General features: G+C 39.4%; 1 protein-coding gene across 1 annotated transcript in view; it reads left to right on the top strand.

Moving 5' to 3' along the window:
* The window catches only part of PHEX (phosphate regulating endopeptidase X-linked), a 229997-nt gene that overhangs the window by 170222 nt on the left and 38220 nt on the right, over positions 1 to 21555 (top strand). Inside the window, exon 15 of the mRNA XM_053579715.1 lies at positions 8200 to 8258. Within this exon, the coding sequence (XP_053435690.1) occupies positions 8200 to 8258 (59 nt within the window). The remainder of the gene's footprint in view (positions 1 to 8199; positions 8259 to 21555) is intronic.

Consider the following 21555-nt stretch of genomic DNA (forward strand, 5'->3'; position numbering starts at 1 on the left):
CACATGTCAAAAGAAGGCTTATTAGGATGCAAACATTAAAGTTATTTCTAGATGTAGTTATGAATATATATATATATGTGGATATGGAAAAAAATTTCTCTAGGTTTGCACACTAATGTAGAAACTTTTGCAGATTTAAAAAAGAATACATATTTTAAAAATAAAATATGATTAGAAATGTCATAGTAGTTGGATAATTATGAAGCAACTAGAAGATACTTGAGGTAATGCACGGCCAAGAACTGATAGCTAGATTGTTTTCATCTGATTAGCAGTTATAGTTTATCTACCTTTTTCTCAACTGCCTACAGGAACTTTCCCTACAGACAGGAGAGTTTTCTTAGGAACATTTGGGCCCAGGGCCAGGCCAGCTATGATTTTTTCCCTTAGCAAAATATTGGTGATGGTGATAGTGGTGGTGGTGATGATGATGATGATAGCAGGTAACAATTATGCGATTACAGTGTACCAGGAACTTATTTATAATTTTAATTCATTTTATCCTCATATCTGTGAGATGTAGGCACTATTATCCCTATTTTACACATGAAGAAAATGTTCTGCTATTGGCCCACTTCTATAGTGTTTTTTTCTCCCTCTCTCTTCTCCAGAAGTGGATAATTTCTGATGATCTGCTTCAACTCCAGAACTTTTATTTTTTGTTTTTTATAATTTCTGTTTCTCTGTTGTGATTTTTTTATTTGCTGAGTCATTGTCATCATATTTTCCATTAATTCTTTGAATATAGTTTATTTTAATTCTTAGAACTAATTTGTAATAGCTATTTTCTAGTCTTTGCTAAATTCAATATCTGGACTTACTTGGAGAGTTAGTTTCTATTGATTGCTTTTCTTACACTTTGCATAACATCTCTTTTGTCGTTGTTGCTAATGACATTTTAGGTAATACGTTGTAGCAATTTTGGATTCTGATTTATTTTTGAGGCTAAGAAGTAACTTTCTTGGAATTAGAATGTATCTCCCCTGTGGACATCTCTACTCAGGTTTTTATTTCTCATTTTTATGTTTTAGCTCCACTTGCTGGTAGTGGTTCCTGCGTCTGTATAGTTTAGTGCTCAGTCAGTGATTAGGGCAGAGCTTGTGCTTAAACACCTTGAGCCTATAGGGCTTCTACCCTTGGCTAACTGCTTTGTGTGTAGATTGGGTCACGGCAGGTTCTTAGTCTGTCTTGGATGTTGTCTTTTACTGGGCTCTCCCCAGTCTTTCCTGTACCTGTGCCTAGTTTTCCAATCAGCCAGGGATGTGTGGAGTGCTTATTTAGCCCTACTATGACTCTTTCAGTTTCAAAATCTCTCTTTTAAATTTCTAACGGGGTTTTCCTCATTTGTTTTCTACTAAGTTGGCTATTTTTAGCTGACAAAGCTGCATATTTTCACCTTCACCCCCAATTGAGTCCATCCTTTGTGGCAGCAAAGCTGCTGATTTTCCAGCAAGCCTATTCTGAACTAAGTTTTCACTGAGCTGAGAGAGACAGGAGCAGTCACAAGCAAGAAGGTCACACACTTTTGCTCTACTTATCCCTAAGCTGTTGTAGCTTTCAAAGATTAAACATTTTTAATTTATTGCTTGCCTTTGATCAGTTTCCCGAACCCTAAAATGGTTTCTTGTTGACACTTCTGTCCACTTTTCTACTTGATTTTTGTAAAAAGGGATTGTCAACCTTGTCATGCCATCACACCTGGAAGCCTGGCTTCCATGGTCTGCTTTTTTGTTTTTATGCCCCACTTCTTACCCTTGGCTGATATTCTGGTTGTCAAATCTTTGGTTTCTTTAATGTTCTCTGAGTCCCTTGTTAGTCTGCCTTTTTAACTTCTTGCTCTGTCCTAACTTCTAAAAACTCTGGAGCCCTATACCCTTCCTTAGCTTAAGCTATGATTACCACCTCTTCCTCTAATGCTCCCATCTACCCATTCCTACCCTCTGTTCTCTTAAGTTACTAACTGTAAGAAGTAGGCCTAAGGCTGAATCATGCTCCTACCTATCACTGACTCCAACCAAAAGCACAAAGGAAGAAAACAGAAGACCTTAGAACTTCTTGGGAAATGATAGACAATGGTTTAAAGCCATCTGTCCTTGATTCTCTCTTTTCTTCACATCATCTCTCAATCTACCTATTCTGTTTCATTCCCAGTCTAAATTATTCAATAGAAATTTTAGATTTAGGGTTCTCAAATGTGATTACTTCAGCAAATGATTTCTGGAAGTCCTGTGACTATCCAGGTGTGATAGGGTAGTTATGGATCCATGGCAATCACCCTGCCCTTAAAGATCTACTTCAGAGCACTTCAAACTCTTTTTAAAAAATCTTGTGGAAAACTCAAGCTTTCACTAGTATTTTTGTGAATTTTCAGGGTCTTCCCAGGCTTTTCTGTATTGGCAATGTGTCCAGTTTAATTCTTCAATTTCAAAACATTGTTACTCATTTGGATGTATAGCAAGACCAGGGTTGGTAATTGAAGAACTCCCAAATGTGTCATCTTTAGCATCATCCTAAGATACTGATGGACTGTCAGATTCTAGTGGTCTTAACTATGTCTAATATTTTATTCATGCCTTGGAAAACTGCTGGCTGACTTTGTGGGCTTAGGGAAATGGTGTGATTTGTGTGGTTTTCTTCTTTGCCAGTGCAAAATAAACACCTCTTTCAGAAGGGTATTAAATTGGTTAATGTTTGAGAAAAGTTCCCCAGAAATGAAAATCAGGGCAATGCTTATAATTCTTGTTTCCACAGACTATATGTCTATTTCAAGGAAACAACATTAAGACATTTAAGGTTCTCTTTGCATGGTGAGTGATATGACAGTTTCTCTTCTTTTTTTAAAGGAAACATATGGCTGGTCCTTTTCAATCATTGTAGGGAATTTTAGATTCATGATGCCTACTGGTTTTAATTGACATCTTTTAGGTCTGGAAATTCATGAGTTAATTGGGGATGATTCTGGAGTAGCTCCACTACACTAGTTTATTTTGAACAGCAGACATTATGATTACATTTCCACAAAGCCCTGAAATAACATTTTGCTTCTTTGTGGGTATAGGAGATAAATGCTCTTTATCTTTCATTCCCATAGAATCCATTTTAGCTGCACTAATGTGCATTAAGAAGTTTCTAAGGCTATGGGAAATGTCAGCAAGAATGAAATTAATTGGGTGGTCATCCCTGAAGGTACATATTTAAGAATTGGTTTTCAGAGTTGTCACTTCATCAGTTTGCTTAAAAATAGAGGATTTACTTACTGCTTGGCTTAAGTCAAAAGTAATTTTTTCCTCTCAGGATCCCCTTCTTTGACAGAAATGATTTTAAGCCTGCTTCCATATTAACTCACTCTCATTCTACTGTGACCAAACATGTCTGGATTCTCTTTCTGTGTCTTTTAAAAAATAAGTAAAAATACATCAAATATCTATATAAATTATGGTCCTTCCCAGAATTTGTTTGCAAAAGCATTATCTATAGCATAGAATGGGAATGATATAATCTGCAGGATATTAGTAAGAAAGCAATAAATACTTTATGGTTTTTCCATTCCGCATTCCCTAGACTGTCTTTAAGAGTTGATAAGTAAAATGTAAAACTTTAGCCTGACACATATCTATTTTACATGGTCCAAAGAAATTGGGGTACCAATGTCTTTTCCTTCAGATTATTGTATTTTGGTATTGTATCCCTTTTATATATCCTATTATCTGATATATTTCATCCCCCATATATTTTGGGCTTTGACATTTATATGAGACATCTCTCTACCTTATCCACTAAATCTTTCCCCAAATACAGACTGCAGAAACACACTAAAGACATAGAAAAAAGAATTTAAAGCACTTGAATGATATCCTTTGTTTATTCAAATGTATGCATACATAGAAATAAATTCATTTTAATGGATTTAGTGATCTTTTGCTCAACACATACCATTTGTACAACAGTCTATGTCTGTAAGCAGCTTAAATTCTTGTTGGGAGGTAAGTTAGACAAATTCAAATGCCTTCAGAGGACAGTTAACTAATGGCTGACCTATTGGGTGTAAACAATAGGGAGTAGTGGGGACTATGGAAAACTAGTAATTACACACTCCACTTAAAGGAATTCCAATTCAGTAATTTTTTTTTTTTTAACCATTGTGTGGGGCAAATAAAACAGTTTTCTGGGAACATTCAGTCTATTGCTTGGGCTTAAAAAGTGGACAGCCAACTTTTTGGTGTTCTAGTCATCTATTTCTGTGTAAAAACTAAGCTCAAATTTAGAGGGTTAAAGCAACAATATTTATTTTCATGTCTTGTGGTTCTGGGGGTCACTAGGCTAAGTTGTGTAGTTCCTGGTCATGGTCATTCAAGTAGTTACAGTCAGATAGTAGCTAGGTCTGGAGTCATGTGGAAGGCTGCATCTCTCTCATGTCTAGTGGTTGATGTGGGCTGTTGACTAGAAAACCTACATATGGCATCTCTCCAGATATTGGATTTCTGTACGGTGTGTTGATTGATAAACTTTGAAGAGCACCTTTGCTGAGAAAGAGAGAAGGAGGAAGGATGGCAGGGTATATTTGGATGCATCAGAGGGAAATTGTACCTTTAATTACCTAGGCCTGGAAGTTCACAGAGGGGCATTTCTCCTGCATTTTATTCTTTAGAAGTGAATCACTAAGGCTAGCCTATAATCAAGAGGAGAGGAATTAGGCTCCATCTCTTAATGGGAGACATATAAAATAATTTGCAAACATGTATTAAAACTAGTACATGTAGTCTTACATTAGAGAATAGTAAAACTAAGTATATAATGAACTTGGATATAGTAAGGGAGATATACAGAATGTTGAACAGCTAATTTGGCACGGGCACTGAACAAACAGAAGTGATAACAGCATAAACAACTGATAGGATCTACCAGAGCAGCTGCTTAATATCAGCTCTGGGGATAATCAAGGCTCCAAATGTGCCCTAGAGTCAACAAGAGCTCTGGGAGGTCAAGAATGGGAAGATTGTGTGTCTGAAGTAAGATGTTTTAGTTACTCTTGGGGAAGCTTCAGAAGCCCTGGCAGGGTCTAATTTCAGGGATCAGTTGTTTGAATTTTTTTTTTTTTTTGTCCACCTTTGTCTATCAGCAGTTAGGAACATTCTCCCTGCATGTTCCTTACCCTAATGTTTTGAAAGTTTATTCTTTGCTAAAGAGAAGGGGCACGTTATCTTTTGCCTATGTTATGATTCAGTCTGATATTATTTAGAAGCCAAATTGAGAGGCATTTGGAGTCCCCCCTCTTGATCTGCGATTGCTGGGTTCTTTGGGTAGTGTATTTGTTTCCTACTGCCACTATAACAAATTACTGCAACCATAGCAACTTACAACAACACAGATTTATTATTTCACAGTTCTGTAGGTCAGAAGCTTGGCTGGTTTCTCTGTTTGGGTTCCATGAGGCTGAAATCAAGGTGTCAGCTGGCTGGACTCTTACAGGGAGGCTCTGGGAAGAATCTCTTTCCCAGCCCATTCTGTTTGTCAGCAGAATCCAGGTCCTTGGGGTTGGGCTGTAGGACTGAGGTCTTTACTTCCTTGCTGTCTGTCACCTGGGGGCCAGTCTTTGTTCCAGAGGCCTTTCTCTAGTCCTTGCACATTGAGCCTACATCTCAGAGCCAGCAACAATGTGTCAAATCCTTCTTACCCTTGGCATCTCCTTGTCTTTCTGTTCTGCAGTATTCTTCTGACTCCCTCTTCTGGCATCTGATTCCAGCCAAAGAAGGTTGTCTGCTGTTAAGGGCTCATGTGATTAGATTGAGCCTATCTGGGTAATCCAGGATACTTTTTCTATTTTAAGGCATCCTTAATTACATCTGCAAAGTCTTTTTTGCTATGTAACATAACATATTCACAGGATCCTGAGATCAGGACATGGCAGTAATTCTCACTTACTACAGGTAATAACATTAGGTCAATAGAGATGCTGTCTCCTCTACTTTTTTCCTCAGGAAAATAAGCCAGTGGGCAAGTAACTAGGGCTTAATTGAAATATTAACCCTAAACATGAAGGAAAAGAATATGCATTTTTATAGAAATAAGTCTAGGTTTCACTTTTGAAAAGAGAAGGGGTGCTCTCTTGATTTTCAGTAATCCCTCCAGTATAACCCGATGCTTAAAAAAAATGGTTTGAAGTCACACAGACCAGACCTTGTGCAAATATGTAATGCTTCTAAGTCTCTTTGTCCTCATCTGTGAATTGGGTTAATAATTCCTTTAGTTACTATGGGAGAAAATCCCTCCTATTGTTGCAGGAATCTAGGCCTGGTAGAAAGTGGAGAGAAAGAATCACCTGAACACTGATGATAGAAGAGGAAGGGGTTTTAGCCAGTGGAGCTGTGACAGATTAGAATCCAAAATGGCCAAGCTCCCCAATCAGCTCTGTCCCTGTCCTTTTATTGGACTCCCAGGTTGACAGACAAAGGAATGAGCATATTATTTCTCACTGAAAGTATCAAATCAGGTGCAGGCTTTACAGAAGCAGAAGCAAGCAATAAGCGTTAGTTTCAAGGATCCAGGAAGGTAAGTTTTACAAATTCTGAACAGCTGGGTTACCATGGAGAGGACATTGCAGGTGTGTCCTTGGGCTTCTGTGAGAAACCCTTTGTTCTTTCAGACTTCACTTTTTCCGGGTATCCTCTCTCACTATAGATAAAAAGTGCTTATACGTAGTAAGTACTCAGCGAATGTTAATAATAATGACAATTACAGTAGAATGATGCACTCATAGTCTTCTTTACATTTCGGGAGAAGGTATGAGTGTACCAACTAGCATCAACGGTTGGATTTCTTATTAGTTTCATATTAGTCTGTCATAAATTAACTTATTAGTCTGATAAAATTATTAGACATAAATAAGTGAAATGATTATTCTGAATAGGGTCTTGCTATGCTTCCCCAGGCTGGACTTAAACTCCTGGGTTCAAGCAATTCTCCTGCCTTAGCCTCCTGAGCAGCTGGGTCTATAGGTGCTCGCCCCCAATGACTGTCTAACAAGCTTAGTTTTGAGCCACTTAGTTCAAAATGAATTGCTTGATTTTAACTATCAAGCACAGTGGCTGAAACTTACAACTGTGTAAGTCAGGGATTGGTAACTACAGCCTGTGGGCTGAATCTTACCTGCTGCTTGCTTTTGTATGGCCTGTGAGCTAAGCAGGACTTGTAGAGATAAACATTACAGCTGGTTTGATGATAGAGATGAACTAAGTTTGAACTCCAAGTAAGCATAATGTTAGCTCACCCCAAAGGAATTCCATTCTTCTCACAGGCCTATATTACAAAAAAAAAAAAAAAATTGTACTTGATTATTACATTTTGAATTTTATCAATAAAAATTTGTGGAACATTTGCTTTTAAGTACCTACATAGTATTCTTGATTTTGCTTCATTGCCTATAAAGCCTAAAATGTTTATGCTCTGACTGTTTACAGAAAAAAATTTGCCAACTCTCAATCTAAGTAACCTAATTGCACATATAAAGTGTAGAATCTTCATAGCTGGAGGGGATCCTGAGATGTTCTAAAGGAAAGCCTTAATTTTGTAGCTAAAACCAAACCCCAGGTGACTTTTCCCACATGACTCAGCTAATTAGTGATGGAGGCAGGACCAGTCATTAAAGCTTTTAGTGCTTAAATCAGTACATTTTCCACTGGCACAGGCAGACCCTATGGGTTGCATGGTTTGTAATTCATTCATCTTTCTTTAAATGGACCTCTGTGTTGTCATCAATCCAAACCTTCTTAATGTACAGGTCAGAGGCTATGCAGCAGAGAAACCTAGCTGTCCCATCCATCCACTGAACAGGGCCTGGCAGTCATCAGCTTGCTGTGTTTCCATTTGTAGGGAAAGCCCTTTAGGTTCTAGAATTTCTCATTTAAAGCTTTTTCAGAAGCACTGGTGTTGACGTTTTCCGTTAAGTTAGTAGCAGTGAATAACCAGGCATGTTAATATATTTTTATTGAACTGTGTTCCATTTAGGATGAGATGGTTCATTAAGCAGGACAGTGGTCCTAAACTCAGGTTATTTTCCCTCTTGCCCACCCCACTTGTTCTCCGCACCCCACTTGTTCTCCGCTTATCTGCTAATGAACCCAAGCCACCTTGCGTTTGTCTTTGCTGCCCCCTGCCTGGATAATGATGATTACTCTGTGGCATTTGTTTCTCTTTCTACAGGTGGTTTACAAATCCAACCACGGTCAATGCCTTCTACAGTGCATCTACCAACCAGATCCGTGAGTACCGGCTTCTTGTCTCCTTGTTAATATGGTACAAAATGGAAGGAACTTTTCATGGCTATGATGAAGGACATTGTTCATTTTCCCTCCAAAGTGATAGGGTATGTTGGTGAAGAAAGTTTGTTTGTCTATCTATATGCCCAATTTTCTTCCCTCCCTCCCTTCGGCTTATTAGCCTTTTTAAAGCTTCATGTCACCATTGATTTTTTTAAAAAATTAACTATAATAAATAAGACCACAATGAAGTTGGCCATGAAAAGGAGCCAGCTTCTACTTTCCTCTCATAATGTTCTTACTGATTTTGTCCATACCATTTTTTCATTCCTAGGATTTATGGGAAAACAGCAGGTGACCTGTCAGATTGTAGAACCTGGGGGTACTATCTGTAAGAAGGAAGCTTGGAAATGTTCTAATTAACCCTAGGATGTACTGTCTTGAGGTTTTTTTACTTACATGTCTGGATGTATGTGATTATCAATGTCATGATAAGTGGAAAAAAGTTATTAAAGATCAGATGGGCACAAATTAAAAGTCCACTAACATTGGCAATAAGGGACACATATTCACTGCTGGTGGAAATGTGAATTGGTTTTCCCACTTTGCAGGGCAATTTGACAATATCTAGAAAAGCTGAAAATGTGCATGTATACTTATGACTGTCATTTGTAATCCTGGTATGTACCCTTGTGCTGTGATTTGAAGAGTGTGGTCCTTGGAACCAGCAGCAGCAGCATTATGGAGGAAACTTGTTAGAAATGCAAATTCTCAGGCTCTAAGGTTCACAAACTTTGGATTGGGGCTCAGAAATCTGTTTGAATAAAACCTCCAGGTGATTGTCATATGTACTTGAGAACAGATGCCCTAGAGAACTCCTGCACATGACATAAGGGAGCCCATGTGACAACTCCCATGGCAGTATTATTTATAATACCAGAAAAAGCAGAATAGCCTATGTGTTCCTCTACAGGAAACTGAATCAAACGTGGCATATTCAAACAAAGGACTATCAGACAGCAGTGAAAAATGAGTGACCTAGAGTGACATGTAACAGATGAATTTCACAAATATTAGGTCGTGTGGAAAAAAACAACTCAGGAAAGTATATCAAGCATGATACCATAAGAATAAAGTTGAAAATTATACAGAACACTTCTATACATTGTTTAGAAGTGCATTCATTTGTCGTGCAAGTATAAAGACATCCGTGAGAATGACAAATACCAAGGTCAGATAGGTGGTGACTTACTGTGGTGAGGATGAGTCACTCTTGCTGAAACCCTGGCTAGGTTTTCCTTAGCTCCCCTATTTCTTAGTGATAGGCACACCCCGAGGCTCAGTACTTGCACTTTTTCCTTTCTCTGCTGTTTTTCATCTTCACTCACCCACTTGGTAATGACATCTAATCTCATGGTTTCAATCACAGTTACACACCATTGAATGGAGGGGGTGGAATTTATAAGACTTACCACCCTGATTCACGCCACTGCCACCCCCCACCTGGCTTCAATAATAGCCTCCTCCCTGGCCTCCCTGCTTCTGTTCTTATCCTCCTCCAGTCCATTCCGAATATAATATTGCAGCCATTTTAAGGTGTTTTGCAATCGTATCATGTCACTTCTTTGCTCAAAACCTTTTATCAGTATCTCATCTCACTCAGAGTAGAAGCCAAATAACTTTGACGGCCTGGAAGCCTATTAGCTCTCCACCTCTGCCTCTGCCTACTCTCCTCCTTCCTCCCTCTGTTCAGCCGCACGTGCCTCTGTCATGTTCCTAGAGCAGATCTGACAGTCTCCTCTTGGGGCCTTGATACTTGGGGCTCTCTTTTTCTTGGAAAGTTTCCCCAAGTGACTTGCTGGGTTCACAGTCCCGTTTCCTTTAAATCTTTGCTCAAAAGCCACCTTCTTAGTGAGGCATCCTGCCTGCCCTCTGGCCAGTCAGCCAGTCTGCTGTCAGCCCTCCATGCTGGCCCTTGTCCCCACAACATTTCCGAGTTAGAGGGGACAGCCAGGAGGCTGTGGCTGTGGCTGCTCACTAAGTGGACATGTCTTCTCAGAGTCACCCCCGTGTGGCCACTACTGAGAATGGGCATCTCTGTAGGGCTTTGGTCTGAGGGAGTAATGGACAGAAGGAATACAAGCAGATGGTGGAATTTTTTTTATTCCTATGTTAATTTACATAATGAAATAAGTTGTTAGATATTCTGAATGTCACTCTTTGTCATATAAATATTCATTATCACGAAACTACCATTGCTTTCTTAAGGTCTTAAGCTCTAAGTTGAGACTAAGCTGCATATGTTCTGTGGGAACTTGTGATATTTGAGTTATTAATTATAACGAATACTATAATAATATTTATTTTAATATATAACTATAACAATCTGTAGAATATTTTATTGGGAAATAGAATATCATTCAGATTAGCCATTTAAAAGTATTTAATATTTGGTGTCTGCAAAAGAATATCTCCAACATGCTGGCATGTATTAAGGTTTAAATATATGAAAACATGCTAAAATCAATATATGCCTAGGAGCTCCTCACCCAACCAGGAACTAGAACTTTCCAGTATCCCTGCCACCGCCTGTAGCCCTCCCATCTCTTACCCCAAAGGTGACCACTCTTATGATTTGGGTGTTTATCATTTTCTTATGTTGTAAAATAAAAATTTAACCATTTATGTGTCTCTAAACAATATATTATTTATTTTTACTTGATTGTTTTAACATAATAAAAATGGTATCATACTATAAGAAATCTTAAGCAATGTTTTTGGGGGCAGTCAACATGTTGTTTTTAAGGTTCATCCACATAGCACGTGGTGGTTGGTTTTTTCATTTTCACTGCTGTACGGTATTTCATGGCATGACTATACCCCTCGATTATTTCTCTGTTTTACTATTAACAGACCTATGTGTATCCCCATAAGGTTTTTTCCTTTTATGAACAATGAGGCTCTGAATATTGTTCAACATGCCTTCTGAAACAAATGTCTTGGAGTAGACAACTAGGACTAGAATTACTGCCTGGTAGGGTATGCAAATACTCAACGCTACTAGATAACACCAGATGTTTTCCAAAGTGGGTGTTCCAAAGGACAGAAGCATTTCTATTGTTCCCTATTTTCATCAACTTTGGGCATTGGTGCACTTAATTTTCAGCAGTCCAGTGAGGGTAATAGATCAGTTCTTATGCAAGAAAAGGCAATGAGATAGTCTGTTGGCCAGTGTTTTACACTCACTTTCAAATGTCAGTGAAGGCCTACTGCTCCTTGGGGGACCTAAGTGTGTCTAATAATAGTTCCACTTTCAGGATTCACTCCTGCTCAGCCTTTTCCTTGCCTGGGAAGATCTGGTCTTCTTAGAGGTTGGCTGAGGAAGCAGCCATTTCAGGATAACTCAATGATTTCTTGAAAGCTCATGGGCAGAGGGGCTTTAAAACGAACAATTTGAAGCAGTATTTTAATTAAGAGATTCAAGCTGTTTGTATTTTCCTAATGACCAGAGCATGCTCTCATTGTAAATTATATTTCCAGGCATGATGACAAGAAATCCTTTGGGTGACGTTTTTTTCCCTCTCTCCTTTCTGATTTTCTGGACTACAAATTAAGACAGGTGGAGTTTCTTCTTACACATTTCCCCACTGGGTTTCCTGGGACTCCCCCACCTCCCCAACTGCCTTCTTCTTGCTTCACTGAAGAAGTGAAAAATTGAGGTGATTCTCTCAAATGAACATCTTTATTGATTAGGGCTGATTCTGACAGCATGTGGCCATCTGTTTAATTGGGTTTCACATCTAAGATGTAACTATACTTAGTAACGTGATTTATGAGAATTTCATTCAGTTCCCATTATCATTTTCTGATTTATGCCACTTAAGTCTGCTTCTGCATGCAGCAGAGATTTGAGTAGAAAATAGAAAAACCTAGAGATCTACCCCTCCCCCCCCCAAGGCATGTCTTTGTGTGGAACCCTATGATCTGTGGCCATTGTTCAATTTTAGAGTTTTCCAGGGTGATTATAGCTTCTTATTTTTCAAGCCTTGTCAAGCTGAGTAGCAACGTCTTCAGACACAGAGTGTAGTGTGAAATCATAATGATTTAAATCTGCTGTATGAGGAGTTATACTCGGGGCTGTTATAGAATTTAATTAGATTTGAATTAATAAGGTGGTTAAAGAGGCAAACAGGGACGTGAGATTATTGGTGCCCAAGCTCGTGCTTCCCTAGCCCATGGAGTTTAGGGGGAGGATTTAAAGAGGTGACTTTCTAAAGTGCCAGCACATTGCCCACGTCAGGGCTTGAATATCTCCAACAGGCATGCGAGGAATCCCTGGCCTAGCCAGCACATCACAGGAGAAACAGAATGTGGAGATTGGCGGGGGGATTACTTTGAACTTTTTTTTTCTTATCACTTACTCCTTTTTCCCCTTTTCTTTATTGTTTCAGGGTAATTGAGGGTACAAAGAATTAGGTTACAGTGTTTTCATTTCTTAGGTAAAGTCCCTCTTATAATTGTGTAATTACTTTGAACTTTTGCTCTCAAGAGATTTTATACATTAAAATAATACTTTGAATACTAAAAAAGTACAACCAATTTGGAAAGGTATTTGGCAGTTTGTTGATATCTCCTATTACCCAGAGATTCCACTGCTAAAAGTAGGTCTTTATGTCTACCAAAAGACATGTACAAGAATGTTCACAGGGTGCTTGGTGCGGTGGCTCATGCCTGTAATCCTAGTACTCTGGGAGGCCGAGGTGGGTGCATTGCTGGAAGTTAGGAGTTTGGGACTGACCTGAGCAAGAGCAAGACCCTCCCTCTAAACATACCCAGGCGTTGTGGTGGGCACCTGTAGTCCCAGCTACTTGGGAGGCTGAGGTAAGAGGATCACTTGAGCCCAAGAGTTTGAGGTCACTGTGAGCTATCACACTATAACACTGTACTGGGGGTAACAAACTGAGACTCTGTCTCAAAACAAAGTTCACAGCAGCATTATTTATGACAGCAAAACCCTGGAAAGAACCTAATGTCCATCAGGGGAAGAAGAGGTAAATAAATTGGGGTATATTCACACAAGTGAGTATTACATATCCCTGAAAAAGAACTAAGCACTCCATGCTACAATATGTATGAATGCCAGTGACTTAATGCTGAGTGAAAGAAGCCAGGCATAAGAATAAATATTGTTCTGTTCCGTGCATATGAAGTTCAGGAACAGGCAAATAAATCTATGTGATAGAAGTTAAAATAATGCCTACCTTTGTCAGTGGTATTGACTGGGAGGGGGCATGGGAAATGTTCCTGCTCTTGATCTGGGAGGTGGCTGAACAAATGAGACACGTGTAAAAACTCACTGTATTCTACTGCTACTATTTGTGCTTTACCTTATGTAAGTACTACCTCAACAGAAATAGCAACGCTTGCTCCTCCCCATAAAAATGTTTGGAACAACATTTACTTTTGAGCTAATAACAGGTTGCCTGAGGCTAAGTCTTCAGAACTGTAGACCAGGCATTGGCAAACTTTCTCTGTGAATTTCCAGATAGTAAATATTTTCAGCTTTGCAAGTCATACAATCTCTGTTGTAACTTCTCAACTCTGCCATGGCAGCCAGAGACAATTAATAAACCAGTGAATGTGGCTGTGGTCCAGTAAAACTTTATTTACAAAACAGGCAGTAAGCTGGATTGACCCACAGGCTGCAGTTTGCCAATCCCTGGGGTAGAGCACTGTTCCAGGGAGCCAGTGAGGAGTGTTCTCACCTAGCTTCCATAGTTCTTTGGATTGAATCAGGTAGTGGAAGCGGTAGGAAGAGTGAACAGTTCATGTTTGGTTTTCATTACTTCTACCATGGATTGTTCTTTAGAATAAAATTTGTTTCATGTGTTCAATATACACACGTATTTGTGAAATGCCTTATTTAAGTATTTATTTTTTGTCTTCATACATTTCAAATCATATTAAAGAATTATTTTAAACACATAAAATCTGAGCTTGAAAACAGGCATGGCCTAAGGGCTAAAACCAATGATTTCATTATCTTTGCTTTATACACAAGGGATTTGGTTGCCTCAGTTTAATCACAAATATTCTGTTGAAGAAGATAAGCCTTTGTCCAGAGGCTGGGCTTATGTTGGCATCAAATTATAGAATTAATCTGGAAACCAAACATAGATTTGTTTTGCTGTTAAGGAAATAACTATGTTTCAAACTGCAAGAATTTCTCATACTTTTATTGGCTCTGACTGAAACCATAAAGTAAAAGCCAAGTTAGCAAATACTCACCTGTAGCTTCTACTGGAAATGAATGAAGTTAAATCCTTGAATCCATATGATGCTTCATTTGGGAACATAGGGAAATATGTTAATCTAGACTTTGGGAATAGTCTTCCATAGTTTTAGAGCTACAAGGAAATTTAAGTGGTTACCTAATCCAAATTTCTCATTATCTAGAAGAGATCCTGATTCAGAGAAGTTCTTTGTAATTTTTCTCCTTGTTCACTTAAAGTGGAAAAAGTAATTTTTTCCACTTATTCACTGTTTAAAGAGGCCCCAATGATTTTCATTTCCTGGTCTCCATTCTCCTGTGAAGTCCCCTCCCACACTGAACAAGGCTTACCTCTTAACCAATAGGATACTATGGAAATGATGAAGTATGACTTCTGAGGCTAGGTCATAAAATACATTGTGGCTTTCACCTTGCTCTCTCAGATTGCTTATTCTGGAGGAAGCCAACCACCACATTGTTAGGGCCCTCAAGCATCTCCTAGAGAGGACAACATGTGAAGAAGTAAGGCCTCCTGTCCATTAGGAGCACCATGTGAGTTTACCATCTTGGAAACACTTCCTCCAGTCCAGTCAAGCCTTCAGGTGACTGTGGCCTAGGCTAACGTCTTGGCTGGAATCTCATGGGAGACCCTGAGCAGAACCTCCAAAATATTCTGTTTCTGAATTCATGACCTAGAGGAACTGTGAGAAAGTAAATGTTTCTTGTTTTAAGGAACTGTTCTGTGGATTTGTTACACAGCAACAGATAACTAATACAAGCATTGCAGTATGCCAAGTACTGAGTCTGGTGCTAAAGTATATAATATGGTATGGTGTAGTGGTTCAGGGTGTGGGCTCTGATGTATGGCAGTTTTATTTTGAATTCCAGCATGGCCATTAATAACTTGCAAGTTAAATAGCATCCTTAAGCCTCAGTTTAATTATCTGTGAATGGACATAATAGAAATAACCATCCTGAGAGGTTGTTGTGAAGATTAAGTGAGCTAATGTATGTAAAATGCTAGAATAAAGTCTGGTTCTCAGCTTATTCTCAATAAATCTTAGTTATTAGTGGCTCTTGCTTTTGATGAGTTGGGAGACTTTGTTACCAGGTCCTTTAGAGAACATCATGGTAAACGTGTAACACAAAGGTGTGCTATGCATTCTGGGAGCCACAGTGGAGGGAAAATTACATCTGGGGGCTGAGGAAGTCAAGAACGGATTCCCAGGGAAAGCGATAGTTGAGTGGACTTTGAAAGGAGAAAGTTCTCTAGGCAGAGAAGGGAGGCTGGGACATGCAGAAGCACTGGTTGGTGCAGGCTACAGATATGGCAGAGCATGGCACAGGAATGGACCATGAAATGCTCACAAATGTTGGGGCATGGGTGGCAGGGTTGGAAGAAAGAGCAAAGGGAATGATGGGAGAAAATATGTGGAAGGAGGGCCTTGTAGGTCATGCCAAGGGACAGGCCAGGGGGAGCTAGTATGCTTTTGGGGGGAAGGCAAAATCCTTAAGTTTTACCTCCTTAGTCTTACTCTTAAAGATTATGATTTGGAGAGGGGATAGATGGAGGTCACTTAGACCAGTTAGGAGTTTTGCAAATGACTCAAGAGAAGAATGAGAAGGGCTTAAACTTAGTGACAGTGGTAAGGGGGACTAGGAAGTGGCTAAGTTAAATTCCAAGAGATGCTTCTCAAATAACCATGTAGTGATAATACAGGTGGTATAGTATTCCTCCCTCATCCATGGTTTCACTTGCTATGGTTTCATTTACCCACAGGCAACCGAGGTCTAAAAATAATTCAGTGGAAAATTCCAGAAATATACAAAAATTCCTGAATTTTAAATTATGCATCATTCTGAATAGTGTGCTAAAAACTTGTGCCATCCTGCGCAGGGTGTGAACTATCCCTCCGTCCAGAGTATGCACACTATATATGCTACTCAGCCATTAGCCACTTAGTAGCCATCCCAGTTATCAGATTGACTGTCGCTCCCAAAGCACAAGAGTAGCGATTCTGGCAATTTGGATAGGCCAAAGAGATGCCATAAAGTGTTTCCGTTCAGTGAAAAGGGGAAAGTTCTTGAATTCTTTAGGAAAGAAAAAATTGTATTCTGAGGTTGCTAAGATCTGCTGTAAGAGTGAATTTTCTATCCATGAAATTGTGAAGAAGGAGAAAGAAAGTGGTAGATAGGACATATAAGGTTCAGTACTATCTGAGGTTTCAGGTACCCACCGGGGGTCTTGGACCAGATCTCCTGAGGACAGGCAGGCAGGCACTGCGATAATTGTTCAACTTTTCCACTCATGCTTTGAAGGACTCCCATCAAAAGGAGATTATAACTGGTCTGTGCAGCCACTGTTTGCTGAGAAAGCATTAATGTGCCAGTAATAGTGCCAGATGCTTTAATGTCTGTTATTTCTAATCTTTACAGTAGTTCTATAAGCTTGGCATGATAGGCTCATTTACAGAAGAGGAAACTGAGACTCAGAGAGGTGAAGTAACTTGACAAAGACCGCACAACTAGTGAGTTCCAGAGCTGGGAATATAACTCAGCTTATCTGATTGCAAAGTTTTTATTTAAAGTGAAGAAAAAGAGCATATTATATTTAAAGGAAAGCAGAGATAAGCATAGGCTTTTCCAAGAAAGCTGAATTGCTGTTAATTGTCATGTTATAGTGTTCAAAACAGGGTAAGAAATGCGAGAATTGCATGAGATGACGTACATGAACACACTCTGGAAAGGTGAAAAGCGTGATATAAATGCATTAGAGTAATCAAGATTATATCATATCCTCGCCCATATTGCTCTTTAACCAGTGGGGGTATTGTGTTTATTTTGATATGAAAATGAGACACAGAATCTGAGGATAGGCAGGAGGCGAGGGTCAGAGGTTGGATGTCCCCACATCCTGCTGTTTCCTTGTCCAAAGGGGCTGGCATCGAGCAGTTCACTCCTGCCTCCTCTGGGGGTGCTGCTGTCTGCAAGCCCTTTGGCTAAGCCCACAATCTCTTTCGATCAATACTTTGCTGAGGGGTGTGGAAGGAGATTATTGGAGAGATTCCATAAGCTACCTTAAAAAGAATATTTAGCTTTATTTTTCAAAAAGGCTTTACTTTCCGAAATTTATGATGAGATTTAAGAAATTTTGTTAAGGGTGGCACCTGTGGCTTAGTCAATAGGGCGCAGGCCCCATATCTCGAGGGTGGCGGGTTCAAACCCGGCCCCGGCCAAACAGCAACAAAAAAATAGCCAGGCCTTGTGGCGGGCACCTGTAGTCCCAGCTACTCAGGAAGCTGAGGCAAGAGAATCGCTTAAGCCCAAGAACTGAAGGTTGCTGTGAGCTGTGACACCACAGCGCTCTACCGAGGGTGATAAAGTGAAACTGTCTCAAAAAAAAAAAAAAAAAGAAAAAAGAAATTTTGTTAAGTAAGCCGAAGTTAAGTCATGACCATGGTTGGAATAGTTTGCCAACCTGAGAGGTGATACATTTAGCAAGGCCGTGGGACACCTGATCTAACTGCTTTAAGACTTTCTTGTTCTGGTCTAGTTGAGAAATCTTAAGTTCCTTATAGAACCCCCATGTTTTTGAGGCTTGACGCAGGAGGCAGCTAAGAACAGTGTCCTGGGAAATGTCACAGAAGTACAAAGGTGACCTCATCTGGGAAGCTCTGTGATCTTTGAGAGTCCTGTTGCCATGGTTGGTGCCAGGATCAATGCCGTTAAGGGACACAATTTGCCACCTGCAGGCCATTTCTGAATACTGTTTTTGGACACATGGTAGACTGGGCAGCTTTTCAGTAGGGCTGGTAATAGAAAGCACGGAATGATTATCAGAGTCAGTCTGATTAGAGAGACAGAGTGTGGGTGGGACATTCACTGGGAATTACCTGGACGTGAGCTTCAGAAACCTGGAACACAGACATGGGACCTGGAGACAAGAAATAGGGAGGGAGCAATCTCACTAATTTATCTTGATGGTCACAATCTCAGTTGTCCTTCCTTTGAAAAATCAATTACCTTTTTCTTTTTTTTTTTTTTTTAGCAGAATGGAAGCAAAGTTTTTCTTTAAAGTGAAGAAAAAGAGTATATTCTATTTAAAGGAAAGCAGAGATAAGCAAAGGCCTTTCCAAGAAAGCTGAACAGGGTTCCCCTCGAGAGTGAGAGGAGACCCCACACAAAAATAATACATCAATATAAAGTACTTCTGTTGGGTTTCAAGACAGCCACCAGCATCCCAAAATATCAGGGCTTTAGGCAGCTACCTAAGTCCTTGGTTCTTGGCGTGTTGTTGGTCGAAAAATGACCAGATACCCCAAAGTAAGGCAAGCAGGAAACAAAGTTTATTGAAGAAGAAAAAGATAGGTTTACAGAGTAAGAAGATCTACAAAGCAGGACACATTCGCCGTAGACAGCAAATGGGCCTCTATTGCCAAGGCAAAGAAGCAAAGGGGCCCAAGTCAATTTCCTTTGACCCTTATTATCAAAGTAGTTCATGTTTATTATAGAAAAGCTAGAAAAATTTTAGATAAGCTAAATTAAAAAGTTAGTATTATTTAAGGATAGGCATGTTTAATATTTTTGTTGACTCAAAACATGTTTATCTGCCAATATTTTTAAATTTAAATTAAATATAGCCTCATCCAGTAGTATCGCTTTCCCCCCACTGAACATTGTAACATAAATATTTTTCCATTTATTACATATCATTCCAAGTTGTCATGTGTATTATATGCCAATAAACGCACTTTGATTTCTTCTCAAAGGACATCTAGGCTGTTTCACTATTGTTAAAACAAAAAAACCCTCTGTGTTGATAAGTTTTGTGGTTACATCTTTGTCCAATCTGAGACTGTTTAATTTCTAGAAGTGGAGCAGTTGCTGTGTCAAATTCTATGTCCCATTTCAGGCTCTAAAAATGCATCTTGCACAACTTCTCTTGAGGAAAGTGATACGAATTTGTACTTCTACCAACCATAGATCAGATGGTTTATGTTTCACATTTTATGCAAGTTACATCTTCAAGACACTTTTAGAGGAGATGAACAAAGAGAGTTGGGTTTTTTCAGAGTTGGGTCTGATTGATAAGGGAGAAATATTAGTCACATTTCCATTCCTGAGACCATTATCTCGTACCCAGATATGGCTTGGTGAATCCACACAAGTATTTCTTGAGCATTTACTATGTTCCCAGGCCTGGGGCTGAATGTCACTGCCACTGATGTCAGTTTTGAATACCTAGGACAGCAATTGATACATGGCAGGACCTGTTGGAGTATGAGTAGGATATGAGATACTGAGCTTCATGATGGGAGGAAATTAGCATTTTCTCTGCCAGATATTGAACTATAGTAGTGGTCCTCAAAGCATGTTGCCTGGACCAGAAGCATCTGCATCCTTTGTGATAGATGGGCATTATCTGGCCTTACCTACTGAATATGAAACTCTGGGCTTGGGCCCAGCAATTTATGTCTTGACAAGATTTTAACTACCAAACCTTTGTAAGATGCCAAATATTGAGACATATAAAAGGCTGAGCTATAAAAATGCAACCAATGCAAAAGAGGTCAAATCTGGGTTAAGGCAACTAACTTCTCCTGGTTTGCCTGGGACCAGCTCAGTTTTAGCACTGAAAGTCTTGCATCCCAGGAGCCCCTTCAGTCCCTGGCAGACAGGGATGGTTGGTCACCATGGTAAAGGAGGGGAGGGAGTTTTCTTTGTGGCAGCCTAAAGGTAATTGTGGCAGAACAAGAATAGGAGGGCCAGCAGAGAAGGTTTCAAGATGGAAGGCAGATTCCAGAAGCTGCTTTCTGCTTGTCAGCTGTAGGCTGACAGATATGGTGGCAGGAGGTTACCTGCAGGAAGCCAGCAGATGGCTAAGGCATCTTGCTGAATCCCTTGACAGGAGTCACAGCTGTTAAACTTGATACTTTCTGGAAAGGGGAAGGTTGGCATTTACCAAATTGCTGCAAGATGCCAACTTGAAAAAAAAAGTCACTATTAATCTTAGCGGTGATGACAATGAGATCCTTTACAGCAAAAAACATAACCAAAAGTGCTTTGTAATTGCAGCAATTTCCACGTCCTGACTGATGCCTCCCATCAGAGGCATTCTAGAATGGTTTTTGACTTATCTGATTACTAGAACTAATTCTGAATAAGATGTAGCACTCATTCTTTTTCAGAGTAGGCATTCAATCATGGGTTTTCCAAGGCAGTTGCAATTAAAAGTATTTTTGTCCTATACTACAATTATAATGTAAAGGCCATGTAAAATTTCAGTTTTGAAAGTATAGTGTGAAAAAATTATAGTAAAGCTATCTCATTGTGTGCTATAGGAACAACATTAAGGAGAGGTAGGAATGAGACAGGAAGGCCGGTTCATACATTAGTTCAGTTAAACATAAGTAGTTCCTTATTTTTCCTAAAGTAGCATTTCTGAACCTGCTTACATATTCAAATCATCTGGAGGAAAAAAATACATTCAGAACTCTAACCCAGAGAATGTGACTTAATAGGTCTGGGACAGGGTCTAATGTGCATTTGGGGTTGAGAATATTCTTGCCATTCTGACATAAACCAGTGGGTCTCAACTTCAACATGCACCAGGGTAATCTGAATAAACAGTGGAAAACTCTTAGCCTGTTTATAGGATTCCTGATTTAGTAGGTTTAGGGTGGGGCCCCCAAATTTGCATCTCTAGCAGATGCCTAGGCGATGCTGGTTTGCAGACCATACTTTGAGAACTTGGTCCCAAACCATTCCTACCTCAAACCCCAATTGGTCTTATTGTATCTTTTACCCATTAGCACAGAAATGTGAATAAATAACTCCGCTCCCCAAATGCTTCTGCATGTCTGCTCCCACATATCCAGTATTTCTATTCTCTACTGTGTTTAAAACATATTTCAATTAAAATGCATACTTTAGAAAGGTTGGTATAGTTCACCTTTGTCTTCAGGTCTTGTAAAATAGGATTAATTGTTTAGTGATACTCTTCCTCACTAGATTGTAGGTTATTTGAGG

The sequence above is a fragment of the Nycticebus coucang genome, chromosome X (assembly GCF_027406575.1).
Source record: "Nycticebus coucang isolate mNycCou1 chromosome X, mNycCou1.pri, whole genome shotgun sequence".
Lineage (NCBI taxonomy): Eukaryota > Metazoa > Chordata > Mammalia > Primates > Lorisidae > Nycticebus > Nycticebus coucang.